Below are 14,889 nucleotides of genomic sequence, written 5' to 3'. Positions count from 1 at the left end.
TGTAACTACAGGAGAAAAACAGTAAATTGGCCTAGTTGTACTTACGAGCAATTTGTGAAGGGTCATCGCACTATTGATTGGTTATATCCAATGGACACAAATATATCTATAGTGCGAGGAGTGCTACTGTCGGTCTTTAGTGGAATGCTCGATAGTTAACAGATGGTGGATATCGTGATTAAAGAGTTTAATCAGTTATTCACATACCGTTGGAGCTTCAAGCTACAGGTCTATAAGGTCCCCTTGGTAGCTCAATGGGTTCAAGTTGAGAATTATATTTTGGGTTAGTTTGAAGTATTCAAATTAACAAGAGAAAATTTAATTATATATGATATAATTAAATTGATTCAATTATATACGATGTATTTGATACATTATTTGATTGGAGGAATTAATATAAATACGATTTATATTAAATACCATAAAATGGAAAAAGAACTATGATTTATATATTTCATATGATGCAATATTAAAACTATAGGTTATAAATATAATATGATAAGTTGATTATTGTATTTATTTATAATTTATTAATTATATGATAATTAATAATTCTTTTTCTCTATAACCGACTTGAGTGAGAGATTATTTGTGGTTTTATAGTAACTGTGAGATAAAAAGGAAAAATTGTTTTCCAAATTAATTCAGTCGTATCATCTCATAAAAACACTATCGAGTAAAAACTAGTTTTATAAACGATAACTTCAGAGCCTAAACGATCAAGTATCAAGTTTATTATATGATAGTTACTCGTTGCTACACGATCGAGTATTAAGTCTATACGATAGAATTCCTTCCTCTGTCACATACTCAATCGTTTATTCCTCCATCCCTCTATCTAAAATACAGAGCCCACAACTTCTAGATTCTCACATCAAGAATACCAAAGTAGCCTCGTGGTGGTGTCGAGTTATGTTCGAGGGTCGATGATCGAGTTGTACTCGATTGTGATCGAGGTTTTTCCAGTTCGTGCTGTTTACTGAATTGCTTGTTGCATTTGTGTTGTTTGGACGCATTCAAGTTTGATCGAGGGAAATACGTGAAGAAAGAGTTCTTAAAAGGTATTGTACTTGATTCCTTTGTTTGTTCTTTAAGAAGCATGCTATAATTTAGTCTTTATGCATAATTGTTTCTATTAGACTGTAAATGTATGTGTTCTTTCTCAATGGAGTTTGGAACGATCCGCTTTTGCTCACTGGTTCTCTAGTTTTAGAGTTCCTTTGAGGTCTTCTGTGTGTTCCCAACAAACTTCTCTGTCTTGGAGGCTTTTCCACCTCTTCGGGAACTCTTCCAAACCTGGTCCTGGTCTTCCAATTCTGTCACTTATTCCATCAAGTCTCTCATTGACTTCTTCCTCTGTCGTTCTCTTCATCATAGCAGGAAGGCGGTCACCGCCTTACATCACTCATCGACAGAGTAGGGGTGATAGGGTTTCAATCTACTTACGTGGATGACAGGGTGAATCTCCATCCACGATGGTAATTGCACCCGATAAGAGGATCTCCCAACCTTTTTAATGACTTCCACTGGTCCTTTATAGCAGCTCACAAGACGACGTTCTCTTTGGCCTCAACATCGAAACTGACTTAGGCATAATCTTACCTGAACTTTGTCCCCTAGTAGGAAATCTCGGCGTCCGGGCTTTCCTCTCCTCCCCTTTGGAAGCAGGGACTTGTGTAAATTGTCCGGCTCGAAAACACGACACTTTTCCAAGATAACCTAGAATGTCATGAGGGGCTTTCTCTTCTGTAGTTCCAACTGACTCATGGGTGAGGTCCTTCTCCAATTGGAGGGTCAAGATCATCTTTATCCCATTTGGTTGTTTGATCCCGGCATGCACAATTGTGGGTGTAGACCCTATGGTCACTAAGCATTTGGCAAGGGGTATCGATATTACCTTGTTCTCAGGCAAGAATACCATCCCCAACACCATATCAAAGTCGTCAATTTTAACGATCATGAAATCGGGCCACTCCAATCCCCCAACTTTACAACTATTCTCTTTACCATTCTTTTAATAGGCAAGGCCGTAGAGTTCACTACTTTCATTTTACCTGTGCCTTCTTCCCAACGGAGGTTCAACCGTCTAGCTTATGTTTCAGACATAAAATTATGGGTTGCTCCCGAGTCAATAATGATACTCTTGGTCGATCTATAGTTAACCAAAGCATCTACATACATTAGTCTACCTTTTTTTGGGTTCCTTCGTTTCTTCAATATTCTTTTGGAGGGCAGCTAAAAATCTTAGGGCCCTAACTTGTAGGGCTTCATCTTCCTCTGCTTGTATATTCTCATCCTCTACCTGAACAGCTTTGCCTTTCGGGTCTAAGGCTAATGAGGCTTGAAAAGCGTTAAAGGCTGCTCGTTTCTGATATCACTCTTTTTGTGTTGCCCCTTACATATACAACAGGATATGGGCCGATAAAATTTTTGCTAATTTTGCCCCCACCTTGTTTCCAGTCTTTCTGTTGAAATGGTTTGTCATCCCTACTAGTGTCTGTCTTCCCCACTATTTCTCAATGAGCTCGAACCATTGGTCTTTCTCCCTCTATTAGGGGATCTCGAGTGTTGCCTCGTCTTTTGAGATACATCAGTTAAGTCGAACAATCGTTCGACCACTGCATACGTAGCTGGAAGATCCTATACTTTCTGTTCATACAATATTGTTTTTGCTTACAATTTTAGACCTTCGACAGAATAAAAACTTTATGTTTTTGGGGACATATCTCTTATGTCCAACATCAACCCAAAAAATTGTTTCACATAGTCCCTAATATTGCCATTATGTTTCAATTCTCATAGCTTACGTCTTGCCAAAATTTCAACATTCACGGGGAATAACTGAGAACGTAACTCTTTTTTCAGTCTCTCCCACGTGGTGATCATGCACCAACCCTCTTAGATGTCCATGAAACGGGACCTCCACCATAACTTAGCATCCTCCACTAGATAAATCATCGCTAATGTGATCCTTGACTTTTCAGTCATTGTGTTCGTAGCTCTGAAATACTGCTCCATATCAAAGATAAAATTTTTTAACGCTTTCGCGTCATGAGCCCCACAGAAGGGCTTAGGCTCGGGTACTTTTACCCTGTTGAATTAGTTGCCCCCAGCTGGGGCTTGATTTCCCACCGCTCTCATGGTGAGGTTAACTTTTACACTGATGTCCGCAATCTCTACCCGGATGACATTGAGGGTTGCTCGAAAGTCTTTGGATAACTCAGTCATCATCTGAATTATCACTTTTTGTGAGCTGTCTAGTTTTTTGACAGGCTCTTCCATAGAGCCAACGGAGCTCGACAAGCCATCCCCTCGCTCGAAAGTACCAGTTCTCATAGCTTTTGCCTCTAGGGTCTCAACCCTTTTCAACAAGTCCCTGACAACCATCCTGTCTAAGCGGCCAGCCACTGCGTCAATTTCATCGATCTTGTCAGAGACTTCTTTTAACCGAGCTTCTAGGAACCGAACTTGATCAGGAACTTCTATTAGATAGAGCATTTGTTCTTTTATCTCGACCAACCAGCCAACATGAGACTTGCCCAACTATTTCGTAGAAGACATGAACACAATTTTTCAACTCCACGAGTCGACTTGGCTCTGATACCAACTATCATAATCGCACCCTCGTAAGGGTCTCGAGGCAATTGTGCGGCACTTGTTCTCACCCTTGAACAAGTCAACCAATCCAAATCCGATTAGTCGATAGCATAACCGGCGTTTCTAACAACCTCCACCCCCGTTCTTGAAAAAATGTTTTAGAAAACGGGTTTAAAGGAAAAGGTTTTCACAAATATTTGAAAGCATGATTAAGCAATGAAAATTAGTCATATAGCTAAAGAGCCATAAGCAACAATACGGTTTTATAGCATACAACTCACTATTATAAGGATATGATGATTAGTCTTACCCCCATATAGTGCATTCTGAACAAAAACACATCCCCCACCCTTGCATATGGAAATGGGCGAGCGGTCATACACTAAGAAAAGTACATAGAAAGTAAACTATCTAGCAAAAGGAAATAGATAGAATGAAAGCGGTAAAAAGGGGTGGAGGCGGACATGCGGCCATGGGCAATACGCATTGGACAAGCATGACCATGACACCCTACACACATTCTAAATGCATATTTTTTCATATATAAATTTTATTAATGTAGTTTAAAAATCACAGTAATTTAATGTATCTCTTGTTCTTAAGAGTCCGTTTGGGATTAAGTTTGGATTGTAAAAGTGATTTTGAAGTAATTCTAATCGTTTTAAGTGTTTGATAAAACTGAGGAGCCTTTTTAAATATAAAAAATATTTACACTTTATAGTAAAATGTTTCAAAAGTACTTTAATTTTTGCTATAAAGTATGAATATTTTTGGGATTTTTCTATTTATAAGAATTTTCCTAAAATTGATTGTATATTAGTTTTGTAAAAAATCATTTTTTTTATTTACTTGTATGAGCAAAATATGGTAATTAGTAGCTTTCTAGAATGGATTTTCTAAAAATCTGCAGCCTCCATTAACTAACTGTAAAACTGTAAATTTTATCCTCTTAAAAATATGCCTCCATTAATAAACTTTGGTTGTATGCAGGTAATCTTCAACTTCAACTTTCGTTACTTTATAAATTACTGCTCTTTTATTTATTTTTAGTATTTTCAAATGTATAATTAATTTTGTATCATGCTAGGATTTTTAAAGTATAGAAAAAAATATAAAAAAAACAAAAATCGGGAGAGGTCTATATGCAATATTACATAAATATATAAAAAAAAATGATAAAAGTGACCCACATGTTGAGAAAAATTGGAATGTTCATAATTATTATTTCAATAAAAAATAGAGAAGTACTTCAAAATTCTCATAGTGGATCACAATAATATTATTATTTTTGCATTCATAAATTTAAAATTAAGAGATTATATTGTTACAAACTCGATGATAACAAGATTTACCTAATGAACTTTTATTTTCTTATTATATATATATTATTATAATTGAAAAACATTTGGTTAGATATTATATATTATAATAATGGTTTCTCCTAATACTTTATTATACAAAATAAATATTTATTAAAGTATTGTAAAAGTGTTTAGAATAATAATATCTTACTTTGTCATTACAATTAAGCAAGAATTTAGTATTTATTTACCAACACTTTTTCATTTTCAAAATCGAAATTTACCAAACACAAATTTACTTAATTTTCAAGCTAATTATCTTTAAAGCAAAGTTGACAACAATTATTTTAAAAGTTACAACAACCTCAAACGAAGCCTAAGACATCTTTCATCAATATAAATTCACTATATATATATGAGAAAATTTTCTAGAAAAAATGTCAAACTATTTATAAAAATAGTAAAAAAATATAGACTTCTATTAGCTCTATCACTTAGTATCAATGAACTTCTATCAGTTTCCATTATTGATAGATAATAATAAACTTCTGTTGACCTCTATCAAATAAAATTAAATTTTACTAGGTAAGTAGTTTTTTTTTTTTTTTAAATCCCCATATATATATGTATTGATGATTTGGGAAGCCACTCATTAAAAGAAGTCACTTCGCATTTCGAAATTATCAGTATTCTCGGTGAAATGACAATAATTGTTGAAATGATAATAATTAGAATTTATTCATAGTATAATTCAAAAAGAAAAAGAAAAAGAGAGCATCTATGATAATTAGTTGTAAATTTGTAATTGTACTGAAAATTCTGTAATGACGATCCGACCGAGTCGAGGCCCAGAGAGCCCATAATTTTCTCTAACGGGCCGAGTTTGTCGGCCCAAACGTGAACGTTTAACTCGACTCGGTCTCGGTTAGGGAGGTCGTTCAAGTTCGTGGTATTTTCTGAAACTCTGGTGGCTGAGGTTTTAGCTGATAAACCCTAGAAAACCAGAGCAGCTTAAGCAAGGTGTCAGCTTCTTCTCTTTCATTATCAGTTCGAAATTCTAGCAAAAATCATCACTTTGAAGTCAATGCCATGGTTGTACCGGAGGAGAAAGTTCCCTCCTCATCAGAGGTAGAGGCAATGAACAAAAGGCGCAAGAGGAAGAGACCCAAGAAAAATCTTCCTTCAACGGGTGCCGAAGAATCGGAACTTCAAAATCCAGTGAAAGGTGAAGAAGAAGAAGGGGAAGGAGATGCTGAAGGAAATATTTCAGAGGAGAAAGTGAAAAAAGACGAGAAGAGGAAGAAGAAGAGGAAGACGAAAACAAAGACGAAGGGCGAGTTGGAGGAGGAAGGACACGAAAATGATGATGGTGAGGAGGGTGAGGATGGCATGGAAGGGAAAGTTGAGAACGATGAGGAGAAAGAGAACGAGGAAAAGAAGGTTAAAACTGGTGGATCAGGGATTATGACTACTGTTTCGTTTGATTCGCTTGACCTGTCGGAGAAAACTCTCCGGGCGATTAAAGACATGGGATTTGAGCATATGACTCAGGTTAGATTTCTTATTAAGCGGTTGATTGTCTAATATTCATGATTCTATAGGTGTTATTTTGCATAGTTGGAGTTCTTTTTATAGGGTGCTCCTCCTTTTTGTGGGTGGATCTTTTTTGTATGCCTTGTATGCCTTGTATTCCTTATTTTTTTGTTCAAGAAAGTGCTTATTCTCATAAAAAAAAATGGTCTAATATTTGAGAATTTTTAATTTTATACACAATCTACTTTTTGGGGTTTCCTCTCTTGTTCAGTTGCTTACGTCGTTAAGGCCCATGTAGGGATTGAACTCAATTTCAATTATAGGTAAGACTTCTACTAATAACTATTTGATTTGAACTTGGAGTTGAAGTACGCAAGTCGCAAGTATTATATTTTGAGGTCGTGAATGGGAATGCAGGAAAAAATTTCAGCGCGTGACTAATGGTATTCAATTGATTAAGACCGGCTTCCCCCCCATTTAAAAACATCTTTATACATTTGTGGAAATCACGTTGCCTCAGGCGAATCAAGTTCCTCATATGGGAGACTGCCCATCGGCAATGGATAGACTTCAGAAACGTTGTCCATGGTTCCAGATTTCTCCCTCGTGGTGCTGTCTTTTTTGAAAAGACAGTGAATCACAAAGGCACATTTTCTTCCATTGCCAATTTGCTGTTCATATCTGGAATATTGCTCCTTCTTAGGCTCAATCGATTGGATCAGAATGCTGATTATTGAACACCCCTTCAAGGCATCAAAAAATTTCTATAGGAGAACATTGTTTGTGCTGTTTTATGGAAGATTTGGGATGAACGAAACACTAGGATTTTTAAGGACACGGAAGGATCATCTAAGGAAGTGCTTGATCTTTCCATTTCCAGTGCTTTTTTTTGGTGTAAAAATATTGAGCCCTTTACTAATCATGGCTTAAATATCCTCGTTGCTAATTGGAGAAATCTTTTGTAATCCCTATTATGGGTTTTCTATATCTCCTTTGTAGCTCTTTGGATATTTCATTCATCAGTAAAATTGTTTCTTATCCAAATTAAAAAAAAAAAAAAGCTTTGATTAACCTTGATATTAACTATAAATAGTTTTTAATGGGGTAAGCTGAACACTCGAATATGGGTTGGAGTTATTTTAATGAATCTTGCACAGATTTTGTTTTTGTTTGTTTGTTTTTTTTTTTTTCCTACAACAAATGGTGTATGGGATTTGAGTCTAACTTAATACATGGACTTGCATATTTTTAAATTTTCCTGACATTATGAATGTAGATTCAAGCCAAAGCTATTCCACCTTCTCTGGTTGGGAAGGATATTCTTGGAGCCGCAAGGACTGGATCTGGGAAAACTCTTGCCTTCCTTATACCAGCTGTGGAGTTGCTACATCACATCTGCTTTACTCCTCGTAATGGAACTGGTGTTATTGTGATTTGCCCAACACGGGAGCTTGCAATGCAGGTTGGTCGAATTTCCCCCCTAACCTGCATTTCTCTTATAATAATTTAGTTCTTGATGACTCCTCATATTGATGCCAAAGGAGCTTACGAATTTTTCAAAAAATGCTTCAATTTGTATTAATGAAAAAGGAATTGTAATTACAAAGATACAAAGTTTTTTTTTTCTTTTAATATTCGTGAGAGTTCGGGCCACCTTACGCGCACCTCGATTGATCTCATGGGACAATCTGCTTGACCCTACAACATTTGGATGTCAAGAAAACTGGTAGGAGATTAAATTCTAAATAGGTGGCCACTATGGATTAAACCCATGACCTCGGAATGTTCCCTTATTTATCACTAGGTCAACCCATTATGATTGATACAAAGTAATTATGAAACCAACTTGGACTCACTCCCTAGATCTGACTTCAACAATTATATATTTTTTTAAAAATGAAGTAAGAACTTCTTTCATGATCGAAAATTTCCAAGAGAATAAAAATCTCCCTTTAAGCTTTATCAATAAAGCAACCCAACAAAAACAAAATTTTTAGAAGAATACTACGAACTTCGTTGCTATAATAGGGCTAGATCACTAAGAACATTTCTTTTCTTCAACCTTCCTTCCATCTCAGCTCTGTTGATATTATTACTGACTGGCCATTTTTAATAATTCAGACACATGAAGTGGCAAAAGAGCTTCTCAAATATCATTCACAGACACTTGGCCTTGTTACTGGTGGTTCTAGCCGACAAGCTGAGGCTGATCGTATTACAAAGGGGGTCAATCTATTAATAGCAACCCCTGGTCGACTTCTTGACCATCTTCAGCATACCAAGAATTTTGTGTTTAAAAATTTGAAGGTAATGCGGCCTACTTTCCATTTTCTTGCCATTATTGATATATGTTGGAAAATATTTTTGTCAGTGCTAAGTAAAGACTGGACTTTTGAAAATTTGTTGCAAGTGACTTGCACTATGAACTCATTCCTGCCAGCATGAGGTCTGCCTCATGTTCTCTGTTTTTTTTTTCCAGTCTCAGTTTTTTGGATAAGAAACTATTTCACTGATAATAGGCTTATATATTAATTAAGTTGGTTTTTATCACCTCTAAGAAATTTCAAATTTTCATTTCCTATTCTCGGTGTCTTAGATTTGCACTTGAGTAACTCATTGAATTATGTTGGTAATTTCCTGTATGTAATCTTCAATCTTATAATGCGCAAGAACATTCTGTCTAAATGTCTTTTGCAGTGCCTCATAATTGATGAAGCAGACAGGATATTGGAAACCAATTTTGAGGAGGAAATGAAACAAATTATAAAGCTTCTACCAAAGGTAATTGACCATTGTTGTATGCCTTTTTCAATATGATTATTGAGCTTTTTCGAGACTAGTCTTAATTATTAAAAATTGCACTATCACTATTTTCGTCGTTGTTATTATTATGGTGGGTATCATTCTTTTCCTCGTGCAATACTGTAATCTGTTGGTATTTCAATTTGCATATTATTTGCAGAATAGGCAGACTGCTTTGTTCTCAGCAACCCAAACACAAAAGGTTTGTGCATTACATTCAACTTTTATACTTTCTCTCCTTGGTTTTTCTTCTTTTGTACCATATGAACTTCTATTTCTTTGTCCATTTGGATTGATTTTGGTCTCTCCATCCCCTCCGATCTCCCAAAAAAAAAAAAAAAAACAGGTTGAAGATCTTGTTCGCTTGTCGTTTCAGTCAACTCCTATTTATATTGATGTGGATGATGGAAGAACAAAGGTAAAATAATCTACTGTTGCATATATGTTAATTTAATATGAAGTCCTTGCTTCTGATTGATTGAATTGGATGCGTCGTTGTAGGTCACCAATGAGGGGTTGCAACAAGGTTATTGTGTTGTGCCCAGTTCTAAAAGATTCATTCTTCTATATTCCTTCTTGAAGAGAAATTTATCTAAGAAAGTAATGGTCTTCTTCTCATCTTGTAACTCTGTAAAATTCCATGCGGACCTTCTTAGATACATTAAGGTCGACTGCATGGATATCCATGGAAAGCAAAAGCAGCAGAAGAGAACTTCTACCTTCTTTTCCTTCATCAAGGCTGAGACTGGGATCCTACTATGTACTGATGTTGCTGCACGAGGACTTGACATACCCGCAGTTGTATGTTATCTTCTTTTTTATCCTTTGATTTATTATCCATGTGCGAGCATACTTGTAGTGTTCGTTTGGGATTTGGGATTTGGGATGTGGGGCTCCTTTTCACCTTTGAGTTCTTTGAGGGTGGAAGTGTGTCCCCTAATACTCTGTCTGGATTCATTAAAAGAGATCAATTCTGTGAGCATAAACTTTGGAAGGATGAGGAAGCGAAGTACTAAAATTGTTCGAAATTTTCAATGACTATAGAACATAACTGATAGCATTTGTATTTACTTCATAGTTGACATCTCGTATCTACTTTCATTGTGGACTGGCCTCTGAAAAATGCTTATTAAAATTACCGAGTTAACTGATAATAATGGTTTTACATTTCTTAAGCCATTTATCTTAATATGTATATATCATTGATTCGCCATGCTCATTTCTATATCTCAGGATTGGATTGTGCAGTACGATCCTCCAGATGAACCCAAGGTGCCTCTTACTCCTTAATTATGTCACGTCTCATTTAGTATCCTTGTAATTCCTATACTATATTTGTCAAATAGGTCATTCTTATACTGATTGAGTTAAACGTTGTGTGAAATTATTGATTTTAGGAATATATTCATAGAGTTGGTCGAACAGCTCGAGGGGAAGGTAGCAAAGGAAATGCCCTGCTTTTCTTGATTCCTGAAGAGCTTCAATTTCTTAGCTATCTAAAGGTTTGGTATTTTCCCTAAAAATCCATATTGAATTATTTGTTTTAAGTAGTATTAGAGGCGAAGCTCAGACTTTCATACATTTTGCTAATGTCAAGCATCGCCGTTGCAGTTAACTGAACCTAATTGTATATAGGAGCTTGTTTGCATAGGAGAGATTAACATATATAGTTTCACTAGTGTTCTGCCCTTTTAATAGTTCGAGTGTGGTTCATGTTCTATTGGCAGGCAGCAAAAGTTCCCGTGAAAGAGTACGAGTTCAGTGATAAGAAACTGGCCAACGTGCAATCTCATCTAGTAATTCCCTTGTCCTCTCGAGTACATCCAATATTACTCATCCATTGGTTCTAATCCTGGACTCTTTTGAATGATGCAGGAGAAGCTGGTTGGCAGCAATTATTATTTGAACCAGTCGGCTAAGGATGCTTACAGATCCTATTTATTAGCTTACAATTCACATTCGATGAAAGATATTTTCAATGTCCATCGTCTTGATCTTCAGGTACTGACTAATTTTTTCTCATCTAACCCATATATATAAATCTCAGCATGCATGCTTATCAAGATAATTCGCCTATGGTACGTCATTTTCTTCTAAAATCAAAGGGAGAAGGGCTTCACTAACTAAAATATGGTGGATACCTGTTGTTCAAATAAATAAGTTTTTGTTCATATGAAAATGAGTGCATCCTCGGAATTGATTTTGAAATTATCAACATCGCTTTTTTCATGTTTAAAATCACGTCGAAACATGCTTTTAGTGGTTCGAAATTAATTTAATATTTTATTTTACACTTTTAAATGCAATTTTCATTTAACCATCATGACACCTAATGGTAAATAAGGGAACATTCCTTTGATAAAGGGCTAGGTCATGGAATCGATCAATTGTGGTCACCTACCTAGGATTTAATATCCTTACGAGTTTCCTTGACGTCCAAATGTTGTAGGATCAGGTGAGTTGTCCCGTGAGATTAGTTGAGGTGTGCGTAAGTTGGCTTGGACACTCATTGATATAAAAAAAATGCAATTTTCATTCCATCGAAATCAATTTTGAATAATAAAAAATATGTTTCACATTTTAAAATCACTCCCAAACATGCCTTGAGTGTATTTTATCACATCTTGAAGTTTTCTGCTAGAAGATCTCGATGAGAGATAAGAGGAAGAGGAAGCTTTCTATATTCTGACTGGTATGTGTATGTGAACAGGGTGTTGCTGCTTCATTCTGCTTTTCCAACCCTCCAAAGGTGAACCTTAATATTGACAGCAGTGCCTCAAAATTCAGGAAGAAAACGCGTAAAGTAGAAGGGAGCAGCAACAACAGGTTCAGTAAGAGGAAGAATGAAGGAGATGAGAGGCAATTTGTAAGATACTAGCTCGACTGCTGTTACTCAACAAACCCCTCCATCAATATTTTACTTTTGTTCAAATTTCATAGTTCAGGAAATTTTTACATTTATTTCCTGATGTTCCTACAATAGTCTGGTAACCAGATGTGATTTTGTATCCTAATATTTATACCCTAGGAAATTTTTTTAATGACAGCCACTTATTAAATTACACTGTGATGTAAATTTCTGGAATTTTTACATTTTCAAGGATTGAGGTCGAAATAAGAGAGTGAATTGATATTTTAGTTTTAAAAAATTTATTAAACACGAAAAAATAAACAATTATAATATATATATTAAGAGCATTTATCTACTACCATTTTTACCTTCCAGGTTTTTTTGTTTTTATAATTTTTTCTGAAATATTGGATATTTTTTCAGTATCACAATTTTGCATAATTGAAACCTTTTCTATTTATTGTCTTCGACATTTTAAATTTTGCTTGGATTACCTATCTTATTGCTTATTTAACATATAAATATAATATAAATAATGTAAATATAAGTATAAAATGTCATTAATGTTAAATATAATAATTATTTACGTTTATGTTCAGACATTTCAATAAAATATATTTTTTTAATCAGTCAAAAAAATTGACACCGGTTAATAAGAGATGCAGTTGGACTGTACTAAAATTATTTCATAAATAATTAAACCCTAAACTATCACTGTCAATCAACTAACTTATAGCCATCACATAGAAGAATTTCAACCTATATCTTGTTTCTTTGTAATTTTGTTATTAATAACATATTTAACCATCTCCAAACTTCCTGAACTACAATCAGAGCAGAATAAACAATTCATTCATAACACTGAAAAAAAGATAAGAACATTAAAAACAAAATCCAAATAAATGAATGAATCAATCCCTTCCCCTAAAACCCTACTCCAAGGAATCTTTCCTAAAACACCCTGTTCAAATGGACGGAAACAGAGCAAAGAACAACATCAAGAACATTCCCAAGATTGAAGATGAAACAGAGACCAAATTAGAATCTTCAGCAGCATTCTTGCTATGTGGTGGAGCAGTGGGTGGCTGAGGAGGATTCAAAGGTTCCAACACTTTGATTATCATTCTTTGGCCTTTCTGACAATGCCCTGAAACTCCACTAATAAAATAAAACAAACCTGCTCTGTCAAGCTTTACAACACTATCTCCATTGTTCTCAAAAAACAGAGGTTTTGAAGAACCACACTGTTTGTACTCTTCCTCTGTAACCATCATCACTGAATCTTTCTCGTACTTGAAATCTAACACAACCATCAATCAAATTAACAAAATTTTCAGATGGGTATTGGAAAAAACAATCCTTTTTTTTTTCTTTTGGCAAAATTGGGTACTTACGGACAGTGTCATCAATATTGAATCTGTTGTGAGAAGCCCATTTGTTGTATTTGTCAGCTTCTTTTGGTTTAGGGACAGCCCATCCATCTTCATCGCCGACGAGGAAATCGATGCTAATTGCAGAGAAGAAATGGAAGGAGAGAAAGAGGAAGAAGAAAGCAAATGGGAGAGGTTTGAAGGGAGAAGAACAGAGGAGAAAAGACATGGTGTTGTGAATTAAATGAAGGGAAAATTGGGGAATTTTGAGAATTGAAAGGATGAAAAAGGGTTAAATAGAGAGAAATGAAGGAATGAGTTAGTTGGAAGAAGAGAGAAGTGGAGCAAGTGAAGAGATTTTGGCGGTCAGCGTGAAGAAAGGGATTCCCTTTGAATTGCTATAAATGGCTTTCTCCTTTATTATTATTATTTTTTTTTGTTGAGTTATAACGGCGGTAATATTTTATAAGCAAAACAAAAATATTTCAAACATTATAAGGCTTTCAAAAAAAATTTGGAGTATAAATTATCCGCATTTCTTACCATGATTTGTAATTGTTTTCTATTACGATAAAAGAAAATTTTGGATATTCCTTTTGTGCTTTCCAAGAAATTGTCCAATAAAATTATGATATATGATAATTTTTTTAAAATATATTTTTTAATATTTTTCTTTGTTAACAAGAAAATGTTGCACTTAATCATTATCCTTACGATAATTTTTTTCTAGTTTAATCCTAACACATATGTTTGAGTTTTGGAAAATACTTTTAAATAGTCTCTAAATTAATTTAATCCCAGTGGACTAAAAAAAAATGATGTGACATTGAATATACAATTTTTGAATGATTAGTAATTTTATTAGTTTTATATTATTTTATTCTTGATAATGTAGAAAAAGAAGTACAAAAATTTGAAGTGTATAAAAAAAAAAGTAAAAATTATTTCATTCTAAATAAAAATTATGTCTAAAGAGGAAGCGTAATTATTTTGTTTTTTGTTTGAGGGTTTTGAAAATTAAACTTATTTCTTCTGCATTTCTTATAATGATTTATATATTTCTTATAAGTATATTGGTTGAATTCTTAGCCAATTTTTTTTAATAAAAAAAAATAATTTAAAAACTACTATTTTTAGTTTTCAAATTTTGACTTAGTTTTCTAAATCATTGGTAAAAAATAGATAACAAATGGGAAAAAAAATTAGAGGTAAAAATAATGTTTATAGACTTAATTTTCAAAAACAAAAAATCCAAAATCAAATGGTTACCAAATGAGGTATTAATTTTTTTTTCTAATAGGAAGTAAACATTGAATTTGATGTCGTAAGTACAAACTATAGACTAGCTGAACTAGACTCATGTAGTGTCTAAATATTAAGTTAACAGTATTATTTTGATACATTTACTTTAAATAAGTTATGAATAAGAATCGAA

At 34.3% G+C, this 14,889-nt stretch overlaps 2 protein-coding genes across 2 annotated transcripts; one reads left to right on the top strand and one right to left on the bottom strand.

Moving 5' to 3' along the window:
• Positions 1-5,834: 5,834 nt before the first annotated feature.
• On the top strand, positions 5,835-12,382 carry LOC120083592 (DEAD-box ATP-dependent RNA helicase 51-like). The gene is made up of 12 exons (XM_039039412.1): positions 5,835-6,449; positions 7,708-7,893; positions 8,553-8,738; positions 9,129-9,212; positions 9,394-9,435; positions 9,580-9,651; positions 9,735-10,034; positions 10,467-10,505; positions 10,631-10,735; positions 10,961-11,029; positions 11,109-11,234; positions 11,944-12,382. Exons 1-12 carry the CDS (start codon positions 5,988-5,990, stop codon positions 12,109-12,111), a joined length of 1,839 nt encoding a protein of 612 aa, XP_038895340.1. The 5' UTR covers positions 5,835-5,987; the 3' UTR covers positions 12,112-12,382.
• A 667-nt stretch (positions 12,383-13,049) lies between these two features.
• On the bottom strand, positions 13,050-13,728 carry LOC120082416 (mavicyanin-like). Its single transcript, XM_039037576.1, has 2 exons — positions 13,479-13,728; positions 13,050-13,384 (listed from the first exon to the last, which is right to left on the bottom strand). Exons 1-2 carry the CDS (start codon positions 13,681-13,683, stop codon positions 13,050-13,052), a joined length of 540 nt encoding a protein of 179 aa, XP_038893504.1. The 5' UTR covers positions 13,684-13,728.
• Positions 13,729-14,889: the final 1,161 nt, after the last annotated feature.

The sequence above is a fragment of the Benincasa hispida genome, chromosome 8, assembly GCF_009727055.1.
Source record: "Benincasa hispida cultivar B227 chromosome 8, ASM972705v1, whole genome shotgun sequence".
Lineage (NCBI taxonomy): Eukaryota > Viridiplantae > Streptophyta > Magnoliopsida > Cucurbitales > Cucurbitaceae > Benincasa > Benincasa hispida.
The sequence above is the reverse complement of the archived record's forward strand: the minus strand, read 5'-3'. Positions and strand labels throughout refer to the sequence as shown.

Coding starts and splice junctions, on each gene's coding strand:
- LOC120083592 (XM_039039412.1), top strand. CDS start 5,988: ATGGTTGTACCGGAGGAGAAAGTTCCCTCCTCATCAGAGGTAGAGGCA. Junction 9,213..9,393: donor TTATAAAGCTTCTACCAAAG/GTAATTGACCAT, acceptor TATTATTTGCAG/AATAGGCAGACTGCTTTGTT. Junction 10,506..10,630: donor ATCCTCCAGATGAACCCAAG/GTGCCTCTTACT, acceptor TATTGATTTTAG/GAATATATTCATAGAGTTGG.
- LOC120082416 (XM_039037576.1), bottom strand. CDS start 13,683: ATGTCTTTTCTCCTCTGTTCTTCTCCCTTCAAACCTCTCCCATTTGCT. Junction 13,385..13,478: donor CAATATTGATGACACTGTCC/GTAAGTACCCAA, acceptor TGGTTGTGTTAG/ATTTCAAGTACGAGAAAGAT.